At 41.3% G+C, this 24,599-nt stretch overlaps 1 protein-coding gene across 2 annotated transcripts in view; it reads right to left on the reverse strand.

The window, feature by feature from the left end:
• Positions 1-1,738: 1,738 nt before the first annotated feature.
• Positions 1,739-24,599, reverse strand: part of SPTLC3 (serine palmitoyltransferase long chain base subunit 3) — a 148,307-nt gene continuing 125,446 nt past the window's right edge. For both annotated transcript variants that reach the window (XM_001492503.5, XM_005604475.4), the window contains exons 10-12: positions 14,864-14,999; positions 9,842-9,971; positions 1,739-5,639 (exon numbers count right to left, since the gene is read on the reverse strand). In XM_001492503.5, the coding sequence (XP_001492553.1) occupies positions 5,526-5,639; positions 9,842-9,971; positions 14,864-14,999 (380 nt within the window). In that variant the 3' untranslated portion in view covers positions 1,739-5,525. The remainder of the gene's footprint in view (positions 5,640-9,841; positions 9,972-14,863; positions 15,000-24,599) is intronic.

Below are 24,599 nucleotides of genomic sequence, written 5' to 3' on the forward strand. Positions count from 1 at the left end.
TTCCTTGCCTTATTCCTTGGCCAGTGATGAAGGAGAGAGCATGATGTGGTGATTGGAGCCAGACCTAACCCTGGCCATGGGCATTGCAGCCCTACCAAACCTAATTAAGAAAGATCCTGAATAAACTTGGGTGAGCGCCAAAATCACTAGCCCCTTCAATCAATATTTTTGATATAAAAATTAGCATCTGGGCTGAATAAAAGGGAGCACTGTTTCATGCCACAGCAAAAGATTCCTGCTTGCTTCTACTCTGACCTCCTGATGTTGGATATTCTATTGATTTTGTATCTTTGATAAATTTTCAGAGGAGTTGACTTGCAACCGTCAGATTTAAGCCCTTCATTTGGACCAAAGGATGCAATGAGAGTGACAAGCCCTACCTTAAACCCCGACTCTCACAGGCAGCAACGTTTTCCAAACAGGTAAGCTGGTCTCACTCATTCTCTTAGCCCTGCTTGAATTATGTCTGCTAATATGCAAAGTATTGCTGAAATAATTTTTTAAGAAATTTGATTCAATAAGGAAGAGCGCATTCTCAGAAAAAAAGCAATGATCTGTCAGAGTCTTAGAAGTCCTCTTTATGCACGGCAAATCCCCTGGTAACTTCAACACTGTTGCCTCCCAGGACGAGTCCACCGTTAAGCTCTACGAGAGTCCCCAGAAGATAATGTATGTCACAGTTCTAAGTACAGTGTCTGCCACCAAATAAGTGTCCAAAAATAATTGATTTGTTATCTTTCAAGACACCATATACCTACTTGGGAATAATCTCTGGTCTCGATTCAGGAAATTTGCATACAGGGTGAGATAGAGAAAGAAAGGTTAACATTTGACCCATTTTGATGCCTTTTTTATCCTGAAGACTTATCTTTTAATGAGGTTGAAACAAATTAAGGGACAAATTATGACATCTCTGCCTTTTAGAGAGACTCCGTGAAATGTTTACTGATGCAATCATGTGATTTCTGGGGCTTGCTTCAAAGTAATCTGGTGGGGGGGGGAGTGAAGTTTTGTCAGGGAGATAGAATTAATAATGTTTGAAGCTAGATGACAGGTGCTTGTGTGTTCATTATACTAGTCTCTCTATTTTACTGCATGCTTAAAATTTTCCATTATAAAACTTTTTTTAAATGGATGGGTTAGAAGTAAATTTTTTAAGTAGATGGACTGCTGTCAGCTCAAACCTGAGTCCCTCCTCAAGAACTGCTTTCAGCTGAATAGAATCCTCTTGCCCAAGGTAACACCCTCCCCCACACCTCTCCCTTGGTAGCTTGTATCCCATGGCTAGTTGATGGCGGAGGACATAAAAGCCTGGCTCCCTTGTCTCATTTTGAAATAACTCTAAAGGAGCATCTCAGTTGCATAGCTCCCCATGGGATTGACTGAGGCCTTTGTTATCATGACATCATGGTTCAACTGTTCCAATCTTATTCCCTTTCTCCCGCCTAGATATCGCACCATTATGCGTGGTCTCAGTGATGTGCTGATAAATGCTTAACGGCTGTCTCTCAAGATTTGTGGTCTTTGCCAATTTCCATGGTATAAATACTCCCAGTGTGGTCAGTTTCAAGCTACCAATGTGATGTCACTGAACACGGAGTTGGGAAGAGATGAACACAACTGGTTCTTGTGACACAGTGCAAGCCAGTGCCAGCCACCCTTGCCAATTTTCCTCAATGAAATTTTTAAATGCAAATCAATCAGTTTTTAGGGTCATCCAAACTAAATCAACACAAAATCATCAATTATTTTTTTATTGTCAATCTTGATAATTTGTTTATTAAAGAAACTAACATTTCACTGGCAGTATGAAATGAAATTGGTCACCTCAAATGTTTCAGTGAAACACACACACACAGACACACATACCACACACCACACCACTATAAGACAATGTCCTGCAATAATTGCCTAGAAACATTTAAAATACAGACTTCTTTTAATTTTCTGAACATTACACAGCTGCATAGGGCATTTTGAGAAAATGGACTTCAAATATATTGTTTTTACTGAGACAAGGAAAAATTGCCAAGAAGTCATCAGACCAATTCAAAATGAAATTGTTATTCTTGCTGTAAATCAAAGTATATATTTAAGAGAGTTAAGGTTTCCTCGTCAGAACTTTTAAATCAGAGTAAGCCATTTATAATATTTGCTATCTCTAAAGAAACACACAGTGGAGCACTGCATGTTTGAAAAACTGTTGAAACTTGCAGCATTTTCAAGAGCTGTTGTTGGAATAAATAAATAATCAGATGTTGAAGATTTTTTAAGAGCTAGGAAGAAAAAAAGAAACAAGACAGTACATTCAGTGGAAGAAGGTGATGAAAAGGAAAAGAAACATCTTGTAGGAAATGATACAGAGGAAAATTAAACAAGGAATAACTTTGTCCAAATTAATGACAGATTATTCATCAATACTGGATCCATCTTTGTAGAAAGACAAGATGCCTAGAAAATGGGAACACAATGCCCCATTGAGGAGAAAAAGTTGGAAAACTCACTTTACTTTAGCAGTATAAACACCCTTAACCATCAACAGAGAATCAGAACAAGGTTTCTGTTATGTTATTAGAGCCAATAGAACTATCAAACCAAGCTCCATTAATGGTTCTCAAATTATGACATGGATCAGAATCCCCTAGGAAGACTGGCTAAAATATAGATTTCTGGGTACTACAGCTATTCTGATTGAGTGGAGGTCTGGTGTGGCACTCAGGGATCTGCATTTTAACAAGCTTCCCAGTAAATTCTGAAGCCCATGGTTTCTGTTAAACCAAAACATGCTGAAAAGTAATATAGCCAAACATCTGTGAAGCCACAGTTCCATGATAAGATTAGGAACGTGTCTATGCCGTTTCCCTATTATGCAAATGCATCCTCCTTAGAAATATGTCTGGATCCTTTATCTTCTGCTTCCCTGAAGGTCATTGTTATAACAGCACCTTCATCCATCTATCAACCAATCAGAGTCTCATCTCCATACCTTTATACTCTTGCATGCTCCGTAAAGGAAGAGAAAAGTGTGTGTGTATGTATCTATGTATGTGCAAATGGGAGGGTTGGGGGTGCACAACGTTATAGTTTTGCTAGAAAATTCTCTTTTCGAACAGAACCAGCCAAAGAGACATTTTTGGCTCTGGTATAGTGATTGAGACAGTAATCCCTATTGAATTGAAATCATGGTCTTACTAACCCAGCAGTAGAAGACCTTTTCTTATAAAAATAAGAAATTCTCAGTATTCCCAATTATCCTTTTAACCAACCTCATTCTATATGACATATACTCTTATATTACAGTCCCAGAGGACCCGGATCCCACCTACTGTGCTCAAGAAGCATTCCACCTGGATTACAGTTGTTCTCATAAGTGTATATTCAACATGGACTCTCCAACAGAGATAGGCCTTTTATCTTGTACTCGAGAATGTAATAAATTGCCCCAGGACTCTTGGATCGTGATGAAAAGAGATTAACTTCCTCCTTGCCTCCCATACTGAGTAGGTAAGTAAATAGTTTCCTAACATGAATTAAACTCAAGCTCTTCCATAAAAGTAATAATGGTAGACATTCCAGCTCACAAGGACACCCCTTTAGAGGTTTAAAACTCAAAGGATGGGTGTGAAGGTGTGTGTGAAGATCACAGACATCCAGAATGGAAGAGGATGTTTATTGCTTGTTCAGATGCTCCCTTGTCCTCTTTGTCTCCTGTTTCTTTTATAGGACTGAAGACATCCATGCATTTCGGACAATTAACCAGGACCAATTTCATTTAAATGCACACTTTCAAGAGAAAAGACCTATGTGTCTTCCTTTTCTTTACATGTTTGTACAATATGTATTTTCTTTGCACAAGTAATGCTGCACCAGTTCATTGAGAAGGGTTGGAATTTAGTTATCAAAATCAGTCAATGGATGGGGCAACTGTGTTTCCTCTCCTCTTCTGCTTGCAAACGTTCATGAAGAACTTTATCACTGTGATCCACTTTTAAACTGATACACCTACTAGGGGTTATAATGTTCCCATAAAAAGCTTTCCATGCTTATCACTTTTATCTTTTAATAAGTTTGAACATCGGGACATATTGCTCCATCCAACACTGGTGCTTCGGGTTGAGTTTCTATCTCAGTGCACAGCATGAAAGCTTGGGTCCATCTGTGTCACACCAAGTCAAACCTCTCTTGAAGTGATTTATTTATAGTCTCATTTGATGGAGTGGAATGTTCTGTAACTCATTCGAACTATTACAGAAGCTTTGCTAAAAGGTCACCACTGCTCTTTAGAGTTTCCAAATCTGGGCACCATCTGGGAACTTGTTAAAGATAAGGTTTTCCACTGGCTTTTTCCATACCAACTAGATCCAATTAGCAAAAGGGTGCTATTCAGAGAAGTCTGTGTTCATGTTTAGAGAGACAGAGATAGACAGAGAGACAGAGAGAACTCAAGTAAATTACGGTTAGTTGTCTAACAGTGTGCAGACTCACTTTGCACCAAATTGGAGTGCATGTGCCAGATGACAGTACCATTTAATACACCTGAATGGAGGTGTCAGTCTTGAAAAAGTTAAATAGAATTTGCTTTTAAATGTTTTTGAGTCAGTACATTCTTCAAGTTAGTCTTGGGAGTCAACTCTAAAGGAAAGTGACTCTTACCATTTACTCAAAATTCAATAGGAAAATGAGAATTTATTCCTTGAAGTAATAAAGGCTATGCAAGTTAATTCACTCTTTATGGCACCAACAACGTTGAAATTGTTATAACTTTACAGTTTTAGTCTAGGCCTAAAATTGGCTTCTATTGGTCTTCTGCCCCCTTGCTTATGAAACAAAAATCTTGAATTTTCAAGTCCTCAAAAGTTCAGCTGTAAAACTGTAGGAGGCCAACAAGAGAAAAAGGAAAGTTTCCTTCCAAGCCATCTCTAATCACTGCTGGCCAGTTCTGCTCTCTCCCTCAAAATACTAACTATGGCTTTCGACACATCCCTGGAAAAAGTCCAAATGTGGCAAATGGTAGAAGCAAAATTTCTTTACCCTCCTGCCTAGAACTTCCATTGATATGGATGAGTTCTAGCTGGTGCTTTCATGGGTGGAACATGGAGGTCAGCTACTGCCCACCACTCTTGCCCACATCTGCAGATGAAATATGTAAACACATCATGAGATCTACTGAACAAAAAATCAAAACTCCCTCATTTGGTTGGAACTCCTGAAAGGATCCGGACCAAAGAGGCTGCACAGTAGCACCCAAACACAGGCTCATTGCCGTTTAAAATATTCTGAGAAGTGTGTGTGTGTATTTCTAGTAGGATACCTGGGAGAGGAGAAACTTAAAATCTGGATCCATATTTTTGTCTCCACAGTTCTGAGCTGAAGACATTGAAAACACAACATCTTCCTTGCTTCAATTAAGCTGGTGCAGAAACCAAAATTGTCCTTAGAAAGGGAGAGAAATCCATTTATATTCCTTTTGAGGCAGAGAGGGAAGTCTTTCTGGCAAAGTCTTTAGGTTCCATTCACCAGGAAACTTAATCTTCAAGTTCAAAGCTGGTCTCATCATAGAGTTCAGGGCGTGCTGACTTCCTGTGCCGGGAATATTTCAGATATAGGAGATCACCCATCTCATCCAGGGCTTCTAAAACCTGCAAAGAGATTGTCTGTCATCAGTTATCTTTAAACTCCTAGTGGCTCTGTTCTCTAGAGCCTCAGAGAGCTACAGTCTTCTTTTGCCAGCTTCTTTGATTTTAAAGAAGAGGAGAAAGATCTAAATCATTAAGGTGTGGTTTATAAGCCAGTCCTCGAGGAATATTAGATGCTAATTCATTTTATTTCATATTCTCTAATAGTCTAACGCCATATTATGAATGTTTAAATTTATATTTGGGGTGGAGGAGAGAAATAAAAGCATCCAATCCATGCTGACCCTTTCAGGCTTTATTTTAAAGTTTAATGCCTTGTATATAACCTTGTGGAAGAAAAAGATAAGGTTGCAGATTACACGTGGGTTATATCTTCATGATACAGCAAATCAACCTGGCCAAAACCAAAATGGAGCATTATGGGAACGGATTAGCATCCTCCTCTCTCCTACCATGCTTCACTCTCTCCCACCCAGCTTTTAAACACTCATCTCTGTGTTCCATAGAACAAGAGAAAGTAAAATGACAAGGGACCAAGAACTCATTTGTTTCAATTCTCTTAATTCAGGCAGGTAAATATTTCCCCAATTTTACAAATGAAACAACTGAGATCCAGAATATATAAAATGCAATTCTTACTTCTAGTCTATCACTAATCCTATGGTTTTGGCCATGCCTTTTTAACTCTTTGGGGCCTGTTTTTCTTAACCTGTCAATTGAGGAGGAAGACAATATTAGAGTCTAATGCTTTGAAAAGGTAAAGTGAGAGTTGGTCACATTAGAATGAATGACTAGCAGAGCTTATGGACTTTCCTCTTTGCAACGTCTTTCAAATTGACATCAATTAAGATATCCATCAACATGGCAAGAGTAGTTTACTCCTCTGTGGTTCATGAGTGATTAAAATGTTCTTTTTACTTCTCTGTATTTCTAATTTTTTACAACAAATCTAAGTACTAATAAAAAGTAACAAAGTTATCTTTTAAATGATGCCAATTTGGGATAGTTTCTATTGCTCTTTGCTGAAGGTGGGGGATGGAGTAGCTCAGTGGTTTTCCAAGTGGCGGAACTGCTCATTTGTGGGATATGCGAGACAATTCACGGAGGACGTGGGAGGAAAACAGAATTTCTATTCATTTTAATCTCAACTTTTTTAACTTCTATTTTTGTGTTTGTTATATTATGTACATAACATACTGATAATGCATATATAATTTATAAATGGATTTATGTTGAAGCCCGCTGATTAAAGACTACCAAGAATACACTTGTACTCAAAGTTAGCTTGCTGCAACATGGAAGACAGCGCTCCAGAAGAACCATAGAGCATCCTAGTAACGGGAAGTTGGGAAGGGCAACTTAAGGCATTTGGACTTGTGCCTGAGATGATTCTAAGGAAGCAGGGACCAGTTCTAGGTTGGATGCTGTCAAGAAGTGGGAGAAGTTCAGTGTTTGGCTATGTGTAGAATTCTTATTTGGAAGGCTAGAGGATTAAGGCGAGGCTAGAGCTCTCATGGGTAAAGGAGCAGCCATCACTTTGTGTTTGTAGAGTGGCCTCGTCTCTGTCTTGTTCCAAACATGAATGACTTGTCTAATATTTTTTATTTCTGTGAGCATTAGTTATGTTCAGTTGCTACCTTAATGCCCCAGCTGTTGAAGGGGTCATTTTTCACACTCTCTTATATGTATATTAAGGAACCTGTCAAAGTTTTTATTGATATGGGTTCATGATCTCAAAAGTTTAGAGGCATCTGTGTAGGTGATGTCTCAATGCTTCTTCCAAACCAGGTATTCTAGACGAACTAAGAACTTGTGAAGAGAATCACAAGGTCTGGGATCTGGAGAACTGGGTCATCATGAGTACCTCAATACTGTTGGATCACAAAAAATACAAATCCGCCTCTGCTGTCCATCCTGTCCTGTCATCTCGGGGAGCTTGCTCCTGGCCAGGACCTCTTCTCTCCTATGCCCGCAGCCCCCTCTCTTCACTCTCTTCTTCCCTTGATGTGTAAACATGCCCAAGTCTTCCCCCATTTTCAAGGGCTTTTTCTAAACCTATTTTTCTTGCCTTTATAGTCAAACTTCTTGAAAGACTTGCCTACTCTTTCTTATCACCAAATCATTCCATTTAAAAGAAATAATTTGCTAAAATTAATGTGCTGAAAAGATACATTTATTTTAGAGAATCTGGACACTATAGAAGGGTATGAAAAACAATAACAGAAAGTTCACCCATCATCGCAATACCTAGAGTTAGCTCAGTTGTTAATATGTCATTCAATAAATTTTTATTGTGTACCTACTATGTACTATACACTGGCTGAAGTGCTAAGAATATAATGGTGAGGGGCCGGCTCCGTGGCTGAGTGGTTAAATTCACGCGCTCCACTGCGGCGGCCCAGGGTTCGGATCCTGGGCGCGGACATGGCACCGCTCGTCAGGCCACGTTGAGGTGGTGTCCCACATCCCGCAACCAGAAGGACCTACAACTAAGATATACAACTGTGTACCGGGGGATTTGGGGAGATAAAGCAGAAAAAAAAAAAAAGATTGGCAACAGTTGTTAGCCCAGGTGCCAATCTTTAAAAAAAAAGAATATAATGGTGAAAAACATGGTCAGTGTGTGTGTGTGTGTGTGTGCATGTGTATGTGTGTGTATAATTTGAGCTCAAAGTACCCTCTTCACTTTTTTTTTTCCTTCTTACCAAAGCCCTCCAGTACATAGTTGTATATTCTAGTTTTAGGTCCTTCTAGTTGTGCTATGTAGGATGCTGCCCCAGCATGGCTTGAGGAGCAGTGCTAGGTCCGCACCCAGGATCCGAACCAGCGAAATCCTGGGTCACTGAAGCAGAGTGCACGACCTCAACCACTCAGTCACAAGGCTGGCCCCTCTCTTCACTTTTTTATTCTTTGTATTCTTGTTTCTGTTCCCTGCATTCTCCTGATACTATCCTCTCTGTGGAACGTTGTGCTCCTACTAATTGCTAATCCAATAGTTTCTTCTCATCTCTCGCCTCACTTGCACTTTCTGCAGTTTCTTGGGGACATTTCGATCCTCCCCCTCCTTGAAACTTTTTCCTGTTTACTCTGATTAACACTGTGTTACCTATGTCTTTTCCAACTGCTCTGGCTCCATCTAAGTCTGGTTCCTCACCTGTGATTCCTGAGTAGACAACTGTGGGAGCATAATGGTGGGAATGAGTTATTATGTATGAAGTTATTATATATGAGTTCATGCATTATATATTCATATAATTATATATTCATTCCTTATATATTCATATATTATCATTAGTTGCTTATTTATTAGTATCTCCTCTTGGACTTTTTGCCCCAGGGTTTTGCACATAGTAGACAATCAATAGTGTTTGCCAAACCTCACTGACATTGTGAGATAGTTCTATCAACCCCAAACTTATTGAGATGGCTTAGTTCTCTGATTTTACTCATCCACATATAGATTGAAATCAAAGGACAATAAAATGTGGTTTTTAGGTCATTTACACCGCGTTTAAGTCTGGCCAATGTGATAGATTTGTCTTTGTTATTCGTTTTCCAACATGTTGTTTAGTTGGGTCATATTTTATTTGTATGGATTTGATGGCTATGAAAAATGTCAGGAGGCAGGCACTTAATGCTGAAATAGCATTTTAGATTAGCTTTTGCATTTAAGAGCAATTAAATAGTACAACAAGTGGCTACTCAGTCAGACTTTTCTCTAACACCAGAACACACTTGACTCAAGTCTTCACTAAACTGATTTTCTTTTCTATCTACTCAGTTGATCACTTTCTTGGCATATCCTTTTTTTTGAGCAGTGAGATTTTTTTTTTGTGTGGGGAAGATTGGCCCTGAGCTAACACCTGTTGCCAATCTTCCTCTTTTTGCTTGAGGATGATTGTTACTTAGCTAACATCTTTGCCAATCTTCCTCTATTTTTGTATGTGGGATGCAGCCCCAGCATGGCTTGATGAGTGGTGTGTAGGTCTGCACCCGGGATCCAAACCTGCAAACACTGGGCTGCCAAAGTGGAGTAAGGGAACCTAACCACTATGCTACCAGGCCCTAGCAGTGGGTTTTATTGGTGTTGTTTTCGTAAACCATCCAAGAGAAACCCAGAGAAACCCAAGCTAGCTCAATTAAAGAACACGCTCAGAATACAAGGTACCAGTACTGGAGATTCTGTTGGCCAGTGGTGTACTCACCGTGTCTAACTGCTCCCGGGTATGTGCTGCTGAAATACAAAACCGAGCCCGAGCCTCTGCAAGGGGAGTAGCTGGAAATCCAACGACCACGACCCCAATTTTTCTCTTTAATAGATGCCTTGCAAAAGCCCTAAGGGAAATGTAAATAAGGAGGGTAACTGAGAGATGACAAAATTATGCTTCAAAAAAAGGAATATGGCTAATTGACTTTTTCTTTTTTATAAGAATAAATAGAAGATGAGTGAAGTTATTAAACTTCTGTTAAATACAATTGACAAGGAAATAGGGCAGTCGGTCACTTGATGGCACCCATAACTGAGTATGAATATTATGAGGCCTGGCACACTCATTAGACAATTGCAAGTCCTGAGTCTTTGACACTGAGTGGAAAATGTTGATGTACGTGATCTTGGTTTATCAAGTCTGCATTGATGTAAACTCCTTTATCTGCAGGCTTCCTAGGAATAAATCCAAACAGCTAACATGACACAATTACGTAAAAAAAGAATATATATTAAAGGCAAACCTACATGTTTTAAAAACTTAATAACAATAATATATTGTGGAAATTTCAAGGAGCCTGTACTTAGTGACTATAATTTGAGGACCAGGATCAGAGGGATCCAACTCCAAGCCATATTCTCACTCCAGGGCCAAGGATTTTACTTTCCATCAAACCAGGATAGGAATAGCAAGGGTCTCCTCATTTCTTGTGTGTGAATGAACACATCGGATATGTTCAGGGATAGTAAACCCACTGGTTGGGCTAAAGGGGGAATGGGGCAGGAGGAAGACAAGGAAAGAACTGGGCTCATGCAGAGAGGCTGGCTGATAGATGCTGCCTGTAGGATATAAGTCATACAACGACAAAGCTCTTTGATGCGGCGTAAAACCTTTTAAAGCTATGAGTCCTTCTCCTTAACCACTTCTAGCCTCTTTCTTTTCCCAGAGCTAATCTCAGTAATGATTCGAGAATATCAAGCTCTCAAAGTCTGTAAATTTCTTGTGCCAAGAGCCCATGTCAGATAAAAAGGCATGTGCCCCCAAGTGAATCTTTTCCCCCTTGGAGCTCAGTTGTTCTCTACAGGAAACCTTAATTACTGAGTGGCTCTGCCCACAAGTGAGGTAAATGCCTCAGATCTGTTCTTAGCATTAAGAGGTTGCTGGTATATTATTTTAGGCTGGAAGCTGACAGCACCACAGAAACCTTCCAGTCATAACTCAGGAAGAGTTCTTGAACCAGACATGGAGAGCAAGCCTGCTCGTTCGTTCATTCCTCTCACTATTCAGCGGTCTGTCTTTTGGTTGCCTCACAAAGAATGCAGGTTATCAAATGAAGCTGTGGACATTGCAAGACATTCTGAACACACAGCCTCTCTGGCCCCCGGCTCAGGCAAGGCAAGATTCATCCTTTGATTTGAACTGCGGAGGTTACAAGGAGATGAAGCTTTCTAACTGAGAAAGCTTGAAAACAGAGGCTGTTCTTTCTCTTTCTTGATCACCCTCTGGAAGGCTGCCCACAGAACTACACAGGATGAGAGCTCATAATTGTCTGAGAAACAAGTCAAGTGCTTTTATTGCAAGAGTACAAACCACCTGACCCATGATCTCAGGCCAGTTTTCAGGACTCCCAAAAGACCATTTTCACTGTCTGCATGTTTCTCTTTGTACCAGAGGAAGCGAATTTTGTCAAAGAAGGTAGAGGAAAATATATGACTATTGATTCATTAGGCTAATCTGAGGACTCACTGGAGGACTTCTGAGTTTAAAACTTACACTCCTAAACCTAGCCTCCTTAAGTTAAGGTGTATGATTGCCCTGAACACTTTAGATAATAAGCCTCTGGGTTTGTACTCCCCAAAGCAAATTAGAGCCCGCATAGGCTGAAAGAAACTAAACTATGTGAATAACAACAATAACAAAAACCGTTAGCTGTTGCATTGCACGCAGCGTCACTGCATCTTGTGTCCCGCCATCTTCCGAGCGTGTGATGAGGACCGTGGAAGGAAAACGTAAACTCTGTACCAAATAGTAAATACTACACATTCTTGATTATTTAAGTGCATGTTTTGTGGGCAAAAGCATATTATTCTGAACTCCATGCAAGATTCCCGTGGTAGAGTTGCAGCAGAACTTTGTTCAAAAGGATAACTTGCTGGAGATTAACTTTTCATTCTGCGGTAGGTGGAAATGTGGAGAAATTACAGTTCTTTAATAAAATCAAAGGTTTTTAAATGAGCAAATGAAAGAAATGCTTATACACTGGCTTATACAATTAACTCTCTGTTTCCAAAGCTTCTCTATACAAACTTTCCATTGAAGAAATATCAGAGAAGGAAACAAGGCCAGACAGCAGGCAAGCTCTTGCCAGCAACTCCTGCCAACAATTGACGATATTACCTTTTGTAACTAACCTGTTCTAAGTGTCCTTAAACAAAACAAATAATTAGAGGTTTCTTCCCATTGTAGTGATTGATGCTTTTTGATGACATTAAAGAGAATTAAACTTATACTCTGCATTGGTTTAATAAGATGTGCATTTTTTCCCTGTGGACTAAAGCTTGAGAGGCTGTGCTGTGCATTGAAAAGGGCTCTGGGTTAGGAAACAAATGGAACTGGTTTTGAATTCTACAACCTGACTGACTCTTAGAAAGTAGTTTGACTTTTGTGGGTCTCAGTGACCACATTTGTAAACTAGGGCTAAGCACCCCACCTCAGTGGATGATCACTGGGTCTAGGAGCCTTACTTAGCATATAATCAGTATTCAGCAATGGTAGCTCCTCCTTAAAAGCAATCTTAAATTGGAAGGCACTAGACAGTTTGATGTATCATTCAGTGTTTAACATAGCGTAATTGATGCTGAGTATAGCAGGATCTTTACCTACTATTTTCCTGGAAGTTCAATTTTTATTAATGTAACCAAAGATTGCAGTAATAATTTGGAGAGCCAGTCAACTACAGTGACTCAATCTTGCACTCAGTGGAAACTAATTATAATAATCGTTGTAACAGTAGAGGTGATAATGGCTACCATTGATGGAGTGCTTCCAGTACACCAAGCACTGTGTTAAGTGCTTTGTATACATTATTAACGCTGTTAATAAGAACAGCTAACGCTGAGGAGCTCCTGTGCTAGAGGCAACATGCCAAATGCTGATAGACTTCATCTTGTTTAATCTTCACAATGACCTTATGAAATAAATACTATTATATTCATTTTAAAAATGAGTAAACTAGGCCTTCAGAAGGTTGGGTAACTTGTCCAAGATCCCCCAGTTAGGAAGAGGCAGAGTGAAAATTCTTTTTCATTCCAAACACTTCACTACCCCATAGACCTAACTTTTACATGAAGCTCTCTCAGTTCCATTTTCATTTTCACGTGGGCTGTTGTCCAGTCAGGACTCTTGCATGTAAAGGAGCAGGGGAACTCCCTCTCTCATTCTGTTGTTGTACAGTTGAATTCTTGCATTTAAAGGCATTTGTTTTTTTCTTCATGGACTCTTCTCCTTGGGTTGATTCATTGTCCCAACATGTTGAGATTCTAACTCCAGCTTCCATCATCAAAGTCAGAACTATCCAGCACACTCCCTATTGCCACCCTCCAGCATTGGGCACTTCATATTCTCAAAAAGAAAACAAATTTATTTTGGTGTCTTTATCTGAGCTAATGATAAAATATTAGATAGATATGAGCTAAGTGTGAAATCTTTCTTCCAGAACACAATATTTTCCCAACCACTCTGAATAAATGTGGTTTTCTTTTGTGCCTTCCAAAATCACATGGTAAAGGGTTTTGGTTTGGTTCTGCTACTTTGAATTGCTTTTGTCATCCCTCTTTGCCATTAGCACAGAGCAGGATCCTATGTGATGCCTCTGTAGCACACTGTCCCCTTGGCCACTGTAGGCATTGATATCCTGACTCAGATCCATGAGCAAAGTGCTGAGTGGTGGTAATGCTGTGGCACATTAAACAACTTGTGTGTGTTAACTGCTTGTTATTTTGCTGTGGTGAAATGACGCAAGAGTGTACTCTGGAGAATCAGTCTTTGGGGAACTCATAACTCAGTTCTGCCCAACATGAGTTCTCAACTAATAGCCCTAGAACCTCTTTTCTATACTTCTGATACTCTGCCAATTTATTAGAGAGTCAAACAGAAAGTTCCAACAACGGGGTTATGTTAAAGGAGAGTCAGGACCTCTAGAATCTCATAAATACATGCCATTACTTTCCACTATGAGCATGGCCCGACACATGAATAAACAGTTTACATTTAGAAAGGATTTTAATTAACTTCTTTTTAATCACAGAGGTAATTGGTCTCTAGAAGGCTGGAGAATGGCTCATGTATAAAATTGTCTATGCCATGCTGAGAAAAAGTCATTTTTTTCTCTTTATTCAGTTGTTATTACTGCTCAGTTTCACAGTTGCAATCAGTGGAAAACAACTCCAAATAGGCTTACAGGAGAGGCATTAAAATTTTCTGTTAAGAGCACGAGCTTTGGAGCAAGCCTAGGTATGGGTTTGCCTCTTGGTTTTACTGCTGCTTGACTTGTGTGACTTTGGGCAAGCTGTTTAACTGCTCTCAGCCTCAGTTTCCCCACACTTAAAATGAAGCTGCCTTCTTCCAAGGGTGGCCATGAGAGTCCAGTGAGAGGAAGCGCAGAGCCTGGTAATGTTGTTCTTAAATGTTCGTCTGCAGAAGTTCTCCCTTGGGGCAGGAGGAGGCACAGGACCATCCTGAAATTACAGTTGAGGCCTAAGGGAGGTGACTCCCTCAAATTCATAGAGCTTAAAAATGGTAGGCCTAGCACCTGGTTCCCTTCCTCTAAGACCTGTGACAAGACCTTGCCCATGGGCTGGCAGGTGGCTTCTGAGAAGCTGTACAAGTGACTTCTGAACTCGGCACCCCATTCAAAGTGCATTATCGACTCCTATGCTGAAAGAGGCTCATAACGTCAAATGACCATCTTACATCACCTCGGGGCTTAGGTGTTATTCTGAGAGTCTGTTGGATACTCACGCTACTTTACCAGGCATGTAAAGGAGCAGGGGAATAACAGGAGATTCCTCATTGCCATAGATAATGAATCCCATTTCATTCAGTCTCTGTCTGAAGTATCTTGTGTTTTTTGCAAGCTGCTGTACTCTCTGCAACCCTGGAAGGAGACAGGCATGAAATCCATCAATTCCCACCAGGAAGAGGGAAGCAAAGGTCAGGTTGACTTGGCAAGCATTCCTAAGTCCTTATGCAGGCCTGCACCATTAGCTGGGAGGGGTTTGAAGGAGGGCAGGGAAATACCTCCTGATGAGCAGGTGTGGCAACTGAACTGATGCCCAGGACTGCCCTGGGCCTGGAAGGTAGGATCCAGGCAGGTGGTGCTGCTGGGTGCTGCCAGCAATAAAAAGCAGGCTAGGCTGTAGGGCAGTGGGGAGGGTATCTAGCAAGAAGGAAGGAGATGAACTATCCTTTACTAGGTACCTATTATGTACAAACTCTGTGATAAGTGCTTTAAAAAGGATAACTCAGGAGGAAGGAGTGTGACAAGGATCATACCCCCCCATACCCCTCCAGCTATTGGTCGAGGCTTTTTAGCCAAGCTGAGCTGGCCCGTTAAGTTGCCTTGCATCTAAGTCTCTAAACAAAGAATGCTTCACCCGACCTGAATGTGAAGGAGTAGCACATCCCTGGAGAAAGATAAGTTCAGCTGAGACAAGAACTATTTTGTGAGGCATTTGGCCATGGTAGAGTGATAGAGGGAAGGGAAGAGGAGGGCCTCTGCTTTCCTCAAGCAGAAAAGATGACAGTCCTGGCCTCAAACAGAAGGTTGAACAAAGTACATGTATCTATTTCCAGGTTATTGGTGCTTCAGCTCAAAAACTTATCCTCTGTCCTCAGTGTGTGTCCCAGTGGGGAGGTCACATACATGAGATGACACAGGGAATGAAAGAGTGGAAAGAGTTCTGAAGACACTGTCTACTCCAGTCCTGCCTCTACTCAGGTAAGTGTATAAACCAGCCCAAACTAGGGAGTGTTTGCTCAATAAGGAAGGTTGAATAGGACTGCATATTTAAGTCTCCTTGAAATCAGTGCAATGTTTGCAATTTGATGCAAGGTTGCAATTCAGCAGGAATGTGCTGATACAGCTGACTGCATTCTGATTGGTTAGGTGTCCATTAAACTGATCAGAGCTGTTGCATTATCAGTTATTCAATATTTTGAAAATCACTCCTGGGTGTCTGCAACTCTCCACATGGAAAATGGGTGAAAATTTCAGTAAACATGTCAATCATGGTCCTCTAGTTCCTTCTTGGAGAAATAACCCAAGATTGTGCCTAGACAAATTTCCTGCTTAGCATCCTTCCTTCACGGAACCACGATGTTCAGGGAGAGTTGGTCCCACCTTTCCTCTTTGTTACGGGTATCATGTGACCAAGGCCTGGCCAATTGGACTACTCCATCCCCTAATTATTGGTTCAGTGTTGGAACACAACCTGGGTCTAGTAGAGTCTTTCAGATCTCCTGAGGAAGAAGTGTAAGAATGAGGTCATCCTCAAGCTATGTTTTTGTCACTGTGTGGAGAAAATCTCCTTGAGAATGACGTTGACTCAGAAGAAAATCAAAGCACAAGACAGAAAGATTCCTGAGGGCATCATTGGAACTCTTGGGTCTAGCCATGCTTAAGTGAGTCCATCCTTTGAACTGTCCCTGTTGTGTGAACCGATACATTTCTTTTTCTTACTTAAGCTATTTTGAGCTGAATTTCTACAACCTATAACCAAATGTGTTCTGAGTAACACAGGTGGCCACTAATTGGATGGGTTTACCTCTAAAAGACAATAATAGTATCAACAACAATAATTACTGTAGTTCACAAACACATAAAATCAACATTGTTATAAGCACTTGATATTTAATAATTTATTTAATCCTCACAAAAACTGTATTGAGGTGGATGCTATTATCTTGTGTTATACATGAGGAAGAGCCGAGTAACTTATCCAAGTTCACATAGTTGTTAGGTGGCAGAACCAGAATTTGAACCAAAGGTATTTGGGTTCTAGAATCTGTGCTGTTATCTCCTACATTATGGTGCTTTGCCCAATAGCAGCAATGAATGATGTCTGCCCAGATAATGGATGGTGACCATCTCTTCTTTGTAAGCTCAATAAAATTGATCTCTGCCAGCTGTTAGGATCATTGTTATACCAAATTTTTCTAGCAGAGGCACTTGGGAGGTTGAGAGCTGAGCAAGCTGCCAACAGCCCGATGTTATGAGGGATGGGGTAGGGCATCAAGGTGTAGAGTCTGGGGCCTGCCACAGGGGAGGACTGGTAAACCCCCTTCAATCTGGATGGAGAGCCCGAAGGGCTACCATTGAGAAGTAAGGGCAAACCAGAAGCAGACAGGTCCCCAAAGGGTACTTTCTTTATCCAATCACATGACATTTTTTCACTCCCAAAATACTTCACATCTTCCTTTGAAAGTTTTTCTTTGCTCATCAGGCCAAAATCTGCTTGACTTCTGTGACATCTTAAATGTGTTAATAATATATGCCAAGGAATGGAGACTTAGTTAAGTGGAATACCGACCAAGGAGGAGGATGTTGAATGCTTCAATTTTCCCTACTTGTTTTCTGTTACTACCCTTCGCTCAATCCTAGTTCTCAAGGAAGATTCCTCTCCAACTCTGCCAGTTCTCAGCAAGCAAGTTGTGATGGAGAAAACATCTGGCTTATTGTACTCCCTCAGGAAAGCTGACCTCTCAACTCTACCATGCTGGCCACAGTTAATGGATGCAGGACAGCCTTCACCCAAGGGCGGTCCATCTGGGTGTTGGCCAGGGAGCCTTGAATTGGTCTATTATAGTAACTTTGTCAAAGAGATAATAAATACGAGTTAAACCAATAAGATCCCCTTGCTGGTACAGTGTGAATGTGAAAAATTTAGATAGAACCAATAATTGGTAGTAAGACTAGAAATTGAGGGATATTGAGAGAAAAGCTTATTATCAGAATCTATGAGGCAGAGGAAACCATTGGTCAGTAGAAGCTATGGTAATCCACGAAGAAGAGATGTGGGCAATGCAAGGTTAGTCAGTAGCAACAGGAAGAGAAGAAACAGGAATGAGCTTATAGTCTAGTGAGGGAGACAGACATTAATTAAATAACCACAGAAATGGATGTAAAACTGCAACTCTGATGGGCGCTGTAAAGAATGCTATGTGGTGTTATGAGAGCCTGTATTAGAGAGATTGGATCAAGTATGAGAAAGTAGAGAAATGATGAGTGAGTTGAGATCTGAAGGATGGAAAAATGTTAACCAGGAAAAGAACCAGAAGAGAGCATTCCAGGCACAGGAAACAGGTACAATGGTCCTGTGGTTTGTAGGACACTGTGGTTGAGAAACAAGTAAGACATGGTTGAGTGTGGGGCAAGATGAGAGTAGAAGGATGGGTAGGTTGTCTAAAAAAAAGGGAGGACAGGGATTGAAGAATTCAACACTTAATAGCTGGGAAGAGGAGAATGAACTTAAGAGGGAGACAAATAGGAGCAATCAGGGAGGGAGAAGATAAATCAGGAGATGAAAGACTGTTCATTGGATTTAACAACATGGCAGTCATTGATAACCTTTACTTTGGGGTCCTTGGTTGGGACTTTGGTTTTAAAGAAACAGGAAGTTACATGTATAGTTTACTCTAATTCATAGATGCTTTTATTTTCCTACCTACTTCCTTCAAAAGAAAAGTTAAGCCCTCACCCCTCAAAATTCCAGATTTGCAACATGAATACAACAAGTAAGGGATTCGGAGAGGTGTAGAACCACTTATATAAATTTTGTTGCACAGACACAGCTTTCTTGGCGCTTAAAAAAAGAACTGTTTTATAACATATCAAAGTATCCCCTGGAAACTTGTATGTGTGCAGAGAGCAACCTATTTGAAGGACAGAACTAGAAATTAGGAAGGAGAATATTTGTCTTTACTTTCAAAAAAAATTTCATCCATACGTTGAAACTGTGTGTTTAGGGAGCTGAGAAAATAGGGAGTAGGGGAATATTGAGGACAGGAGAAGGAAAAGAAAAGAAGGGCCAGAGTAAGACTTGTAAAGAAGGTGATTCAAATGAAGCCACAGATATACATCCCAGCCACCAAAATGTATTCCATATGGCCTGTCGCCTTGTGTATTCAGCTCTTTTGCTGATCATTAGTTGCACAATGAATAGATGACTTCATCAGGCGGGGTCTGATGATTCCTAAATGATTCCCCTCAAAGACTAGAAGGATTTCCTGGCCTGGAAATGCATGAATGACTTAAATTGCTTTTCCCAGTGGCATTATCTTTGCACTTGCCCATAATGACTCATCTATCATTGGGCTGCCCAGCTATTTAATTGGCCCCGTCTGTTCCCTCTGCCTTGATTAACCCAAGTAACTGGATCATCAGCTAATATCATCATTTTACTGCTTCTAGATCCTTTGGAGAGTTGACCAAACAGATCAGAATATCGATCCCAGGGCTAGCTGACTCTTAAGAACCGAATGTTTTATTCTTGCCCTGTCTTTCCTGTCTTTGAACCATTAAGCACAGCATGGCTGACATGCCATTATGACACATTTCATGGTGACCATGTTTTCTCATATAGGTCACTATAAATGCCTTTGAGGTCTTTTGATTTGGCCAAGATACAGCTCCTTTCAATTACTCTGTTGCTCACTCTTTAAAATTGGAAACATTCTTTTATTCTTGGAGGGCCTGGGGGCAGAGAGGAATTTGTACGTATAAAATGCTACTCATCTAAACAGGATGTGGTGATTTTATGAATTATGTTGTGCTTTGAGATCCTTGTTTGAAGAGTGCTTTGTCAAAGTAGAAGGAAGTTTTAGCACTTGTGCTTTCATACAGGGATGGTCATGGCAGGATGGCATGGAGACCAGGCATTGCAGACATTCCCTTTGTAACAGCCAAAGTCCCTAATTAAATATTTCTGATCCTTCTTCTACATATTACATAGAAGCCAGGGAAGGTTCCTGCTCAGACAAATGGGTGAACGAGATGATCTTTTATGTAGGGTCCTGGAGAGTCATACAAGTTTATTTTGCTATATTCGGGGTTCTCTGGAAAAGGAATAGGCTTTGGAGCTAAATGGATTAGGAACCAAACTCCACCTGGACAACTCAAGGCCTTAAAACCTTGTTTTACCTGTAAAATGGGGATAAATAAGCTTATTTCACAGGAAGATCGAGAGAAATAAAGGGGCTGATGCAGGAAAGTGCTTAGTACTGTGCCTGGCATGCACGGGGTGCTTGAAGGGCTAATTACATTTTATCATCTGGCAGTAGCTCTCAGCAGCCTCGGTGGCACCTCAGAATCATCTGGAGAGCTTGGCAAACTCCCATGCCCAGGCTGCACCCCATACCAATTAAATCAAGATGTCTGCGGATGGGACCAGGCTTGAGATTTGGTTCTCACAAGGTACAGCCAAGGAGACTCAGATCTCTCAGAAAGAGCTGCCATTACCAGTCCACCCCCAAGTCCACGCATGGCTGTGTTAGGTGCCTGATTGTGTCCCGGTTGAGTCATGCTCCTTGGTCGGACATGGGAAATAATAGATGGGCGTATGTTGAAGCCTCTTGTTTGGCATGATTACATGCCAGCAGATACTGAGTTCTCAGGTGCTCGATAGTATGTTTTGTGGGGGTTATCTGCTCCCCTGAGAGCTATCTGCTCCAAAGTGTTTACTCAACTTGAGATTAACTCTACTATCAACCTCACCCCTCTCATGAGGGTGGATAAAACCATGGGTGAACCCATCTGGGCAGATGATCGGTATGTTGCCATTCCATCTATTCAGATTTCCAGCTCTGCTGACTTGAGAGATGGGCTAGGTTAACGGAGGCCACAAATACTTTAACCTTCTCTCCACTGCTGTTAAAACAAAAACAGCTGGGGCAGGGGAAGGAAAACAAATAAAACACAAAGCATCCCACTACAAAGCTTTGTAGTCCCCTAATAAAAACAATCGTCTGTGGTGTTTCCAAAAATATGTTTGGGACAACACAATCTCCAGAGGGCCAGAAGGAATTGCGGACAGTGGAGACTCCCAGAATGACCTGTCGAAAGCTAAAGAAAGAAAATTTCTTTTCTGTTAAACCATTGGTATGCAAAAAAAGAGAAAGGCATTTCCCCCTGGAAGACTAAGTGAAAGAGGCGGATTGGATGAAGCTGCGAGCCAATACCGATGCCACTTTCTATTTTCTGCAGACTTTGCAAGCTCATTTTGTAACAGAGGAAATGTGAATATGCCCAGATGCTACGGGGTGACTTATTTGATTATTTCCAGGGCTTAAAAATGCACGTACAGAAATATACACTGCTCTCCCTACTTAAATTGTTTAGCAAACACCACAGTCAGAATATAGACTGGATGAGCTCAAACAGACTCCTAGGCAGCACTGCTTGGAAAATGTGGTCCTTTTCTTTAGAGGTGGGAAGAATCTTTCCATAAATCATATCTCACAATTTAAGCAGTCAATCTTTCTGAAAAATCAAATTGATATTCAACGACGCCTACAGTGGTCTAAGAAGGCCTAATCTCCGTCTCTTCCGCTTCCTCGTCTCCCTGTTCACTCTCGGCTTCTCCCCTGGCATGGGGAGGGGGTGGGGGGTAGGGGGTGTTGGGGAGAAACGTTTGAATAAAATTTCAACGTGGCAGCAGGAACCCAGTGTCTGTTATTTTAAGCTCTGGACACCAGACAGGACATTTTGTTTCCAACACACTCAGGGGCAGAGAGATCTCAGTAAAGATCAAGAGGCTATGGAGGGGCAAGAATCATAAGAATCACATTAGCAGTGACAAGCTCCCCAGTGGGATGGAGAAAACAGTTTTTGGAGTGGTTTGCTAGAGGAACGCACATTTTTATCATGCACTGAAGCTCTCTCTTTTGATGTCCGGATTCCAAGGTTACAGCATGTTTTATAGTCACATACACATGTTCCAAGGACTCTCCAGGCCACTCAGTCATGCCCCTGTGGAATGCATGCAGGAGCAGGCAGGCTGGACATCAAAGGTGGACCGCTGTCTGGATGGCCTGATTTCAAGGGCTCCGAGAAGACGCCATTGCCTCCACCTCCCCTGTCACTGCTCAAATACACCTCAGTGGTTTAATCCACAAGGAGAGTTGAGAATGGACATCTCTTGTGCGTCTACCATGACCCAGGAACTGTGTTTTTGGGCCCTCTTCACAGATAAGGAAAGTGAGGCTGGGAGATCATTAATGCGTTATTCAACTGACCCGGAAATTGGCTGTGCCTACAAGTTTATCAAAGTCTGCTCTTTGGAAAGAAGCTGGTAAACTCATTCCTGATGAGGTGTGAGTCCCATGATTCATAGATTCATACATTTCTCAAATGAAAAGCACTCACTATGTATACAGGAGCCAGGCCAGCTGCTAAGGTGGAGTAGAAGATGAAAAAATTCTGAGGCTGTTTGGAAAGACATGATCTAAAAATAGACAGGGCAGGCATCAAATCATATACAACTGAGAAGAGTCATGAGACAAATATGGACAAAGGTAGTAGGCTTTTCACATAGTAGTCTTCATGAATTACTACAGAATGAATTATAAGATTTAATGTTAATTTCATTTAAATAGAGAGCAGTATCTTTGCAAGTCACTAATTATGAAATTTTACACATTAAATGGGGGTAATTTGAGAGGCTAGGGGCTTTGTAAATCAGTGATTCTTAAATAGAACACACCAGAGTCTTCCGGGAATATTTTTTGTTCTAGAATAGCACAGTAAAGCCCCTTCTATAGAGATTATGCTCCAGAAGGACTGGCGCAGACCTTTTAGAAAAGCTCCCTGGGTAACTGTAGTGTGCACTCCCAGTTAAGAACCATAGCTCGAAGTCATAAATTATATTGTGGGTATTGACTCTTCTTTTTTTTTTTTTTTCTTGAGGAAGATTAGCCCTGAGTTAACATCTGTTGCCAATACTTCTCTTTTTGTTGAGGAAGACTAGCCCTGAGCTCATATCCACACCCATCTTCCTCTACTTTATACGTGGGATGCCTACCACAGCATGGCTTCTGCCAAGCGATGCCAAGTCCGCACCTGGGATCCAAACCGGCGAACCCCGGGCCGTGGAAGCAGAACGTGCACACTTAACCACTGCGCCACCAGGCCGGCCCGGTGGGTATTGATTCTACAAAGATAGTAAGGCTGATCTTAACTGAAGACACCAAAGAGCAATTTTGTTTCAAAGCCTTTTTGTGCTTAGTCAACAGATCTGTGTGTCAGGTTCCATCTGCCCTTTTCTTTTTTCTATAAAGAATGGCAAGTCACTCATCACCTCTGAGCCTCAATTTACTGATCTGTTAAATGAGAATGATAATAATAGCTGCTCCACCTACTTCTCAGGACTTTGGGGAGAATGCTATTTAGTACCTATATGTGTAGGCGGCTGCTGTGTTCAGTAGAGGATTAAAAGATCAATAAATATACTAGTTTCAAGGAGCTTATAGACTAGAAAATTAATGCAATCAGAATGGAAGGTAGGAAATTGAATGCCCTATGGAAGAAATGCTCTGGGAGTTTGGAGCAAAGATCTAGAGGCGGTAAGTTAACACCTTGTACGTGCAAGTTTGGAGGTGAGGGCCCTGGGCGAACGAATGGCTCCCTTGCCTACAACCCTTGGATTAGTCACGAGAAAGATGAGTAGAATCAGACCACTGAGAGCTGCGAATGCCACTCTAAGCGCTGGAAGTTCTTGGTGGGTAATAGGGAGCCATGGCAGCATGATGAGTGGGAAATGCCATGTTCCGAGGGAGTTTACAAAGAGGAAGCTCATAGTGTATACTGCATGGATTAGGATGAGGGGAAAAGGAGGTGGCAAAACAAGTTATGAGGCCCAAGTGGCAGCAAATATCTGAGGTGGATGAGGAGATGTGTGTTAGCAACTATTCTGATTTGCAGCAACAATGCAAAGAAGGTGGCAAAGGACAGGTCCTGGGCTGGGTAACTGGGTTAATGGGGTCCCCTGAAAGGGCTCTGAGAAACAGTGCACATGAAAGTGGCTACCAGGAAGCCCTATCCAAGGCAGCTGCCTACATGACTCAAACCTCTGATTTTCGAAGTGTTTGCTGGGGAGAGTGCACTGAGGAAGCCTCAGGGAGGGGCGATGCAGGGAAAAATGGAGGGAGAGGCTCAGCAGGTGGGAGGTCAGACCATCCCCCCAACCTGCCTCCACTACAACTACAGCATCATGGCCAAGTGCTCAAGGACTGTGAGCCCAGTTTCCTGGGTTCAAAATCAGCTCTACCACCTCGGGTAAGGCACTTCATCTCTCTGTAATCCAGATTCTTCACCTGCAAAGTGTGGATAGTGACAATGATGATAATAATAAAAACAACAATGCCCATTTCATAGTGTTATGAGGATTAAATATTAAGCTCTTAGAAGAGTGTCTGGCACACAATAAGCCCTATACAAATGCTGTAAAATTTAAAAATATATATATTTAATAAAATGGACTTCTATGTGCATTTCACCTGAAAAAAATTCTGTGGCTCAAAAATATTGAAAACCATTCATTTGAACCAACCACTGAACTTACTTGGATTTGCCCTCTAAGGCTGGACCCCTGAGATCAACAGAACTGACCTCTGGCGCCTACAGCCAATCTGGCTATTCCTGTGCACTCCTCAGTCTTTTTGGTGCTCAGGACATGTCTCCAATATCTTCTTATCTACCAGA

Source organism: Equus caballus, chromosome 22 (genome assembly GCF_041296265.1).
Source record: "Equus caballus isolate H_3958 breed thoroughbred chromosome 22, TB-T2T, whole genome shotgun sequence".
NCBI classification, from domain to species: Eukaryota; Metazoa; Chordata; class Mammalia; order Perissodactyla; family Equidae; genus Equus; species Equus caballus.